The sequence below is a fragment of the Syngnathus floridae genome, chromosome 11, assembly GCF_059516105.1.
Source record: "Syngnathus floridae isolate MCC-2025c chromosome 11, RoL_Sflo_1.0, whole genome shotgun sequence".
Taxonomy (NCBI): domain Eukaryota; kingdom Metazoa; phylum Chordata; class Actinopteri; order Syngnathiformes; family Syngnathidae; genus Syngnathus; species Syngnathus floridae.
In genome coordinates this window covers 6,051,697-6,061,810 of record NC_142423.1, presented here as the reverse complement: position 1 = coordinate 6,061,810, position 10,114 = coordinate 6,051,697, and the positions used below count along the sequence as shown (strand labels likewise).

At 42.4% G+C, this 10,114-nt stretch overlaps 1 protein-coding gene across 1 annotated transcript in view; it reads left to right on the top strand.

Annotated features, from left to right (window-relative positions):
- mmp19 (matrix metallopeptidase 19) overlaps positions 1-5,093 on the top strand; it is an 82,668-nt gene extending 77,575 nt beyond the window's left edge. The window contains exon 8 of the mRNA XM_088389216.1: positions 4,980-5,093. Within this exon, the coding sequence (XP_088245342.1) occupies positions 4,980-5,078 (99 nt within the window). The 3' untranslated portion in view covers positions 5,079-5,093. The remainder of the gene's footprint in view (positions 1-4,979) is intronic.
- The last annotated feature ends 5,021 nt before the right edge of the window (positions 5,094-10,114 follow it).

Here is a 10,114-nt window from a genome sequence, read left to right as displayed (position 1 = left end):
AATTAGAGTTAGTGTTTCAAAGGGTTTAAATAAACGGTGGTAGAAAGGCTCATTTGAAATGGTACAGTCCAACAGGAATATTGAACATCTCGCAAAATCCTCCTGAAAGGCTGCTGGGGGTTGGGAGGAGCTTTTTTGCAATTAGCCATAAAGTTGAGAACGAAGGTGAATTGGGGGCAAGGAGTGAATAGCATCAATTGCCGGACACAGTCATCAGTAACACCTTTTTGTCTGGCTCGCCAATTGGTGTGTGTCGACACAAGAGGAACCGCTCACCAAAGATCACACGCACGGGATTGGACGGACGAATCTGACATCACAATAAAATCAACTAGTGAAGTAGGAAAGGTTGAGCCCTGAGGCAGCCTCACTTATAATTCATATTTTTCAATCAACCAAGCCTTTATTTAAAAGCAACTGACTGATTTTCTAAAAAGGATTTTCCTAGTGTTTACATTTCTTTTTTTAAAGTTTGATTTATTATACATAGCTTGCGCATTACAAACTGTTCCCATTCAAGCGTCCAGAGAGAGATTCAGGGCAAATTAAATGTTATAATTAATTAATTGATCATGTCCCTATTAGGTAAAGGTCCCGTCCGTGCTTGATTCATTGCAAATAATGTGCTGGCCTCATACAGTAACCCAACAATTCATCATTTGAGCTTCAAATGAAAGGTGTTGCCAAAACACAGAACGTGGTCACTTACAGTGACGGCCATTAAAAAAAAAGGCCTTGTGGATTTCTTTGAGTCCCAAGCAGTCAGTGAAAGGCACTGTGGGGTCTCCATAGTTCACATGGCACATTTCTCAAGCACCCTCGGTGGAGGGGGTGGCTTGGGCAAGTCGCCCTCCCTCCGTCCCTCCCTTGCTCCCCATGTCATGCCTTAACTGAGTCTTGTGTTGACACAGTGCTGGCCAATCTAATTTTGATTGTCAGGAGCAAGCAATGGCGATCCTCTCCTCGCCCCCCTCCCCCCACTGAGATCATCAAGTTCATTTCTCTGGCTGCATAGGGATTCTCTCGCCCCACCCTTTCGCCACCCCCTTCCCACCCGCACACCCACTTTCCATCTCCCCATCTCCCCAGCACTAGAACAATATTCCGCCGTTCCTGGGCCTCTCAGAGTGAGCTCACTGGAGTTAATCTCTCAGGCCTCTCCTCCTCTCTTTTTCTGCCTCTTTCTCCCTCTCGCTCTATTCAAAAAGCCAACGGAGAACAGCTTGAATTAGTGACAGTTATTATTCAGACTAATGAGTAAAATCTCAAAGGCAACAAAAGCGGATTGTGAGCATTCATAAATCATCTTGTCTCGGTGAGATTTATTAATTAACGTGTCAAATACGATATCTGATTACTTTAAAAATGTTATTACTTTATTTTGAAAAAATAATACATTTTGCATTTTGGTGTGTATTATGTGCCAAGTATCCGAAGACATGCTTATCTTTATTTTTATTTGTGCATTGGTCCAATTGTTTGAAAATGCAAATAGTTAGCGATATCTCATTACTACAAATATGGTAAACGAGCATTTCTTTGGATCACGATTCATTTATTATTAATGTATTCTCAGTGCTTTCCATCATTTTAGATTTAGTAGGTATGCATGATGGGTTAATGAAAAAAAGGTCCCTCGAGGCCTTTGGTTTGTCACCTAGTCAGTGTAGACATTAAAAACAATTGATTATTTGGTAAACAAAGATACGCTACCATTTTGTGCTTTAATTAAAAATTAACATTGCATAAATAGCCTGCTCTCAAAGAATAGAGATGCTTGATTGCTATAATTTTTCATAATTTCCCGTGACATTGTGTTTACATCATTTTAGAGCTGTTTTTGATTGCCTCCTGCATATGATTAGAATTTGGTTGTAATTATGCGCAATCAAGTAACTGACATAAAAAATACTGTATATTGTTTGTTAGTTTATACAGTAACAATTACAAATTTATTTTTAGGCTAAAATATGCTCGCTATTATTGTGTTATTTGATTTTTATCAAACTTATAATATGTTGAACAATTTTAGCTTTACCGCATCTTTTTTTGCATTAAACAAATCGGATGATTGCATTCGGGGTATTTGCCCACTGTGGTTGTTTCGAATATGCTATAGAAATAAACAAGACTTGACATTAATCAAACACTCCAGTTTAGGCTTCAGCCCAGCGAGAACAACTGCGGCTTGTCAGAAATCATCTTGACGTTGTAGAAAACAATTTCAAATCGAAAGATCAAAGGTGAAAGGTCGGAATTATGCTGTCAGGTCAGGGGCTCTTGCGGGCTCATTTTGGGTGGTGGTGGCTGAGCGGGGGGAGGAAGCTGACCAGGTGTGGGTCCTTGTAGCATGAAAAACAAATTCAAGGGAAAATATTTGTGCAATTTGTAATGAAAGAAATGGTCATAACGTCCAGGGAGCCTAGGGGGCTGGGCAGTGTGTGTGGCGTAGGTGCGTGATTTGCAAGCTGTCACATGACGGCCTTACCCGTTGAGGAGGAGTATAGGCTCCCATTCTCTGTCCGGTGCTCGCCGCTCCCCACCCCCCTCCCTCAAACGCCTCTCGGTATACCCCATGGGAGGAGGTCTGTTGCGCTGTGGCCGCACTAAATCAACACCGTCCTAATGAGGTGTCACACTTGACCCCCAGCAGCCTCGGCCCCTCACTTGGGTGTCAGAGCCACAATGAGCGACCCTCCATCTCCAGCGCCTGGCTGACACATTTTGATTCATGAGAGAGCCTGGGCCCTGTCAGGTCAAAATTACCCCTATCAAAACGCCACCATCAAAACATTCATCAAGTCTACCTCTGGACCTCTTTTTTTCTTAATGCAAGAATCAACAAATATTGGAATCTTGCTCTGGCACACACCGTTTTATGGCATGTCCTCATCGTGTCACCGATTGCCTCCTGTACCGGCGTCCTTGAGGTGTCCCACCCCCTTCGCTCCTGATGCTTCTCTGAATGATGAACTCGATCCCCCTGGTGTTTTGTGAGCTTGTCATCTGACCTAAAACGACTCCCGATGTGAACAGGTCTGATCGTAAAACTGATGATAAGCACAAGATAGCCTAGCTCTGATCCTCATTCTAAACCAAGCGCTTAGGTAGACCACCTACCAGGAGAGCCACCGTACAAGTACATTCCCAAATGATGTGATGCTTGGCAGATGTTGAGGCATTCATTGCCATCACCATCTTGCAGCGGCGTGCCCGGACCTGATTCATGCTTATGAGACTCGTAAACATCGACCGGGTGACAGCTCGTAACTAGAAAAAAATTGGAAATTTGTGCACTCATCAGTAGGGATCGGAATGGAAAACCTGAAGTAGTGGTGGAACAAGAACTGGATTTAAATTTGGAAATTTAATTTTGATTTAAAATAATTTATGAATGCTTTCATTTTAAAATATATCAGGTTATGGACTCACATTTATGGGAAAGATGCACCCCTAATATATATGTATAGAATCTCTTTGAAGGCTATGGCACATTTACACTCTTAATCTGACCTGTATCGAATTGAATCAGATTCCCACTAAATTGAGTCGAATCAAATTGTTGTAGCTAGTTACCGTAATTGCCGGACGATAAGCCGCACCGGATTATAAACTGCACCAGCTAAAATTCAGGGATATTCGTTTTTTTCTTACATAAGCCGCACCAGACTATAAGCCGCACGTGCACACGAGTTTTTTTACAAAGAAAGACAGTACATCGAAAGCCTTTTTAACGTTTTAATAACATACTTGAACATGTCTTTCTAAACATTGCCTGTGACGCAGCAGTAGTACCGCAGCAACGCGGAAGTGTGCACGCGAGTTATTAGCAAAAAAGGCTGGGCACAGAACGTTTTTTTAAAGCTTTAATAACATACCTTAACATTTCTTTCCAAACACTGCCTGTGACGCAGCAGTAATACCGCAGCAACACGGAAGTAACACAGCAAAGCCACTGAGACACAGCGGTAACACAGCAGCAACACAGCAGCGACACGGTAGCACAGCACTAACAGGGCTGGTTAAAAAAAACATACCAGTAAAAGTAAAAAAAAGAGGCGTCTTCATCTTCCTCCTGTGCACTGAAACCATCGAAGTCTTCCTCCTTAGTGTCCGATTGGAATAGCGTTAGATATCCTTCGCCTCACACTTTCGCAGTCTCTCTTTCGTCGTCGGTTTTATGCATTTCTTCGAGTGTGAAGAGGGTCTGTTCATGCTAATCTTATTCATGCACGAAGCGCTAAATTACATTAAACTAGCGAGCGACACGTATAGCTTAAAAGCGGCATCGTATGCATTTCTTTTGTCCCCCATAATGACGGTTTGTGTATAAATGCTTCCTGTCTTTGTGTGAATGCGGGTGTGTGCGTGATGCGCGAGACGATCACGTCTTCTTCGGCGCATTATCTCTTCTTCGTCTGTCTCACTCCTGCTTCCTGCTAGAGCGCCCCCTGGAGACCGGAGGCCGTAAAAATCCATAAGTACGCTCCAGAGTAGACACAAGATAATGTCATCAACATCGACTGCCTTTGGCTTAAAAGCGGCATCATAAGCATTTCTTTTGTCCCCCATGATGACGGTTTGTGTATAAAGGCTTCCTTTCAGTAATGTCCGACTTGATCGCGTTCTGCGTGACGCATGAAATGTAGACACATACTAGCGCGTCTTCTTCGGCGCATTATCTCTTCTTCGCCTGTCTCGCTCTTGCTTCCTGCTAGAGCGCCCCCTGGAGGCCGGAGGCCGTAAAAATCCATAAGTACACCGCGCCGCCGTTTAAGGTTCAAAGTAACCTTCTGAATAAAATGCATTAAAAGTTCACATTCATTACAACTTGTTTTTGGTGAGCAAAATGTCAGAAGAATTTAATTTAAATGCTGATTGATTGGGTTTTAATACAATGCAGATGGTGCAAACAGCGCCACTGCTTTGTGTAGTCTCTGAGTGATATGGCAGAGTAAGAGAAAGGGTTTAGAGCACAGGTGTCAAACTCAAGGCCCGGGGGCCAGATACGGCCCGCCACATCATTTTATGTGGCCCGCGAAGACAAATTGTGCATCAAATTCGTGTGTCATTACTAGAATTGCAAATTGTCTTCACTTTTAATATCTTTTTTTTAAAATATTTGACCAGTTTTTACTCATCTGATTTGAAAACGAGTTATTTGTCAGTTTGTTTTGTAGCTTTTACTGTATATAATAGTGTTAAGAGTAGAGGTGATCAAGTCATCACAAAAATCACGAAAAAAAATCTTATATAAGCCGCACCTGACTATAAGCCGCAGGGTCCAAAATTATGGAAAAAAGTCACGGTTTATAGTCCGGAAATTACCGTAATCATGTATAAAATAAGATAATAAGAATATGTCTTAAAGTAATTAGACAAAGTTGTTTTTTTTTTTTTTTAGTCATGCAGATTATTATTTTTTTTTACGTCTTTGACATGCCCGCAACCGTTCGCCCTCCGAGTTACATCAACAGGCAGTTTCTGATCCCCTCATTTGAGTGTCAAAAAGGCTGACAAACACAAACCCCATGTTGGCACTGACCAGCAGGCCTCTCCTGGCTTGTGTCAAAGCTCCTCATTTGGCTCTCAAGGGCAGTTGGCTTCAAATGAAACATGACTCCTCCCTGAGTCGAGTGTTTATCAAATGCTGTGAGATGGAATGATAACATTCACTGTGCAGAAAACAAAACATTTGATATATATTTCACAGAAATGGCTTTTAAGTGGCAATTTTTTCTTTGACGTTTGTGATCAACTCTCAACATAGTATTTTGAAAATAATATTTTCTTTTTTGCTGGATATTGCTATAACAAAAACTACATGCAGCATCAAATCGATTTTTGAAGTTGTCTAGGTCTTTTTTGCATCTTGTTGGATGACTTTGATTTGCTAGTGTGCATGTGTGAGAGTGATGAACCAGAATCAAGGAATCCCTCTTTAGCAAAAAGGTTTTGTTGTTTTTTAGTCAAAAGACCCTCTTGAAGTGTCACAGAGTGGTTGACGCTGTCTTTGCACGTCATTGTGGAGGAGGAACTTTGGCTGTGGTTAAACAGCAACAACAAGAACCTTTAACACCCAGACAATGGACTATTTTTCTGAAACGTTGCACACGACAAGTGAGGAACAAATTGTGCGTGTGAGTGTGTGCGTGCGAGCGCACGTGTGTATGCCCCACCACCCCTCCATGTCAAACAACCGCCCTGATGCTGACCACCCTTTCTGTCCACTAATAAAAAAGCAAGAGAAAGAAAAAAGAAATCATTCTCTGTTGAAGACGTTTACGAGATCTTCCTTTAAAGGGAGCAAAGAGCAAGTATCCATGGGAATCTTAGCACGTTAGGGAGGCCTTTCTCCCTTCCTCTCATCCGCTCTCCCCCGCTGCACCCATGGACCGACGCAATTGTTTATTTTCCCCCATTGAGCCTGCTCCATTCACTGGCATTCACATTGACTCTGCTCAATTGGAGTGAGACAGCACTTATTCGGCAAGAGGAATGCAGTGTTCCACTGACAGAGCGGCAAGAATGCAGAGGAAGAAATCATTAAAGGGTTTTAAAGGAAAAGGTACAGCTGAGCATGAGGAAGAACCACGTCAAAGCAAACAATGTGGCATGATGTGTATATCCACACATCACCTTGACACAAGAAAGCGGAATACTGCAAAGTGGAGCGGGGATCCTAGAAGGAGGTCATTCATTCTCTGTGCCTTCTTAACTGAAACTGCCTGTAGAACAATGAGGCCTTCTCCGGCCTGCGCAGCCGCCTCTTATAAGATGCGGCCTGTCCTCCAGCCCTCACTCTTCCCGGGCCAGAGCACAATAGCTGCAAGCTGGACCTCAGAGTTAATTTCTCCCCAGTCCATTCTGTCACGAGGAGGGCGTCGTAATGACAGTTTCCCGGCTAGAACAATGTCCGCATCCACCGAAGCCTTCTCGGTGCTGTCAAACTTAATTAGCTTTGACCGGGGACAATATGATGGGAGAAATGAGCAAGGACCAAGGCAGGACTACAAAAATCTCAAATACACCCGCTCTGAAGGGACCAATTGATAACTGCGCCACAGTTGAAAAAAATAAAATAAAGAAATACTATGAACCACTCCTGATCTGTCTTTTGCTCTTTAATTGCTATGCCACCAATGCAAGAATTGTACATTTGCATCAATTACTTTAGTCTTCAGATTAGAATATGAAACATATGAGGCAAGTCTTTAATTAAAGTGCAATTATTAGGCCTACTGAGACATTATTTTTTTTAAATTATACATGACATTACATCATAGCACATTGTCAATCAAATTTTCATAACAAGCTGAATGAATGAAGTTTTATTTGTTGCATATTGGAGAAAAACAAATATAAGGAAAGATAATGACTGTGACCTAAACTCTCCTAAAAATGGAATTGTGATAAAAATAAACCTTTCCTCTCCAGTGACCCAAGGAAAAGGGACTTAAATGAATGTTTTCAAATTTTCAAAACTCACTGCGGCACAATTAATCCTATTTATAAAGAAATAAGGGGGGAGGGTTTTACAGACCTGCACCAAATCAAAAATATTTCATAATTTAACCTTGTGCCAGGTTTGAGATGAAAGACGTGTGACATTTGCTGGTCAGTGTGAAGGAAGCAAATGGAGGTGTTGTGCTCGATTTGGTTCCCCCGTGAGATTTTGTTCCCCCTGCCGCGGGAGCGCGCACAGCTTGTTTGGAAAGCGAAAAACCGATGCCGTACGGCGTCGTACGGCGTCAGCACTATGTTGTTTTCAATAAAAACATGAAGAACTCACGTTTGCGTCAGTCAATTTTAATTTTTATAAGGGATTATTGTCATTTGATGTCTTTAAATTCATCCGCGTTCTGCCATTGAAGCGGGGTGCATTCAAAGACCAGTCGTAAAGACGGAACACTCACTCACTTCACCAAAAAGCAAGGATATAATTACGTGAGCTCTTTGCATAAACCTCGATGCAAAGAAACTCCTCCTTTTGGGTACCGTTACATGCTACAAGGAGTATATATTACAAAGGAGACTTTATTCTTAATTGTAATCATCATTCATCCATCCATTTTATTACTCAGGTATTTTCAAAGCAAATTAATATTGTTGCATTTATTAATTTGCTTTAAAATGACAGCGCAATATAATTAAAAGCTGACACTCTAGCAATGTCAAACGTGTTAGTTTAAGAAAAAGCCAAGATTGTGATCAAATCTTTCATAACGACAATGATTTGAGTGAATTGATTTGAATGAATAATTGAGAAGACATTTCAGTTCTGAAGGCTCCTTTTGTCCCAAGCAAAGTGAAAGGTGGTGGGATAAAAATTGTAACAGGAACGCTATAAAAAATGTCAAGCCGTGAATATTTGTGCCCCCCTCCCATTTTGAGAACGGTGAGTCCTGGACATCGACTGGCTTTTTTTCTGTCTTCCTGGGGGTCTGCTCAGGTAGTGTGGCAAATTTGAACAAGTTCCCTCATTCCTGGCCCAAGTTACAGGGGGGGAACAAATCCTCACGGGGCACCCGTGAGGATTTGTTCCCCCCCCCTTATTTTGAGAACGGTGAGTCCTAGACTCCAGCTGTTTTTTTTCTGTCTTCCTGGGGGTCTGCTCAGGTAGTGTGGCAAATTTGAACAGGTTCCCTCATTCCTGGCCCAAGTTACAGGGGGGGAACAAATCCTCACGGGTGCCCCGTGAGGATATGTTCCCCCCCCTTATTTTGAGAACGGTGAGTCCTAGACTCCAGCTGTTTTTTTTCTGTCTTCCTGGGGGTCTGCTCAGGTAGTGTGGCAAATTTGAACAAGTTCCCTCATTCCTGGCCCAAGTTACAGGGGGGGAACAAATCCTCACGGGGCACCCGTGAGGATTTGTTCCCCCCCTTATTTTGAGAACGGTGAGTCCTAGACTCCAGCTGTTTTTTTTCTGTCTTCCTGGGGGTCTGCTCAGGTAGTGTGGCAAATTTGAACAGGTTCCCTCATTCCTGGCCCAAGTTACAGGGGGGGAACAAATCCTCACGGGGCACCCGTGAGGATTTGTTCCCCCCCCTTATTTTGAGAACGGTGAGTCCTAGACTCCAGCTGTTTTTTTTCTGTCTTCCTGGGGGTCTGCTCAGGTAGTGTGGCAAATCTGAACAGGTTCCCTCATTCCTGGCCCAAGTTACAGGGGGGGAACAAATCCTCACGGGGCACCCGTGAGGATTTGTTCCCCCCCCTTATTTTGAGAACGGTGAGTCCTAGACTCCAGCTGTTTTTTTTCTGTCTTCCTGGGGGTCTGCTCAGGTAGTGTGGCAAATTTGAACAGGTTCCCTCATTCCTGGCCCAAGTTACAGGGGGGGAACAAATCCTCACGGGGCACCCGTGAGGATTTGTTCCCCCCCCTTATTTTGAGAACGGTGAGTCCTAGACTCCAGCTGTTTTTTTTCTGTCTTCCTGGGTTTGAATTAAAGACAATATTGTTTGACCAACAAAGAAAAGAAAACATTATTATCTATTTGTTTATTTATTTATTTATTTATTTATTTATTTAACATCCAATATTGTAAAGTTATCAGTGCACAAATCATTTATTTACATTTACACCGTTTTAAATGGGGGGGAACATATTCTCACAGGGCACCCGTGAGGATATGTTTCCCCCCCTGTAACTTGGGCTACAGACTCAAGGTCTGTCTGTATTAGTACTGTTTATTGAATTATATATTGCAAAATTATCAATGAAGTTAAGAAGTTAAATATCTTAATATTGTTGTCGGGCCAATTAGTGGACCAACAACTTTATTAAGACATTATAACTGGCATAACTCAATTGGCATTAATTTTGTTCTTTACACATTTTATTGAAATTATTGAAGTTGTCAAAGTTGTTTGACCCAAATAAGGCCAAAGACGTTGATAAAGTGCATTAATAACAGTATCACTGCACAAATCATCAGAAAAAAAACAGCTGAGGATATGTTCCCCCCCTGTAACTTGGGCCAGGAATGAGGGAACCTGTTCAGATTTGCCACACTACCTGAGCAGACCCCCAGGAAGACAGAAAAAAAACAGCTGGAGTCTAGGACTCACCGTTCTCAAAATAAGGGGGGGGAACAAATCCTCACGGGTGCCCCGT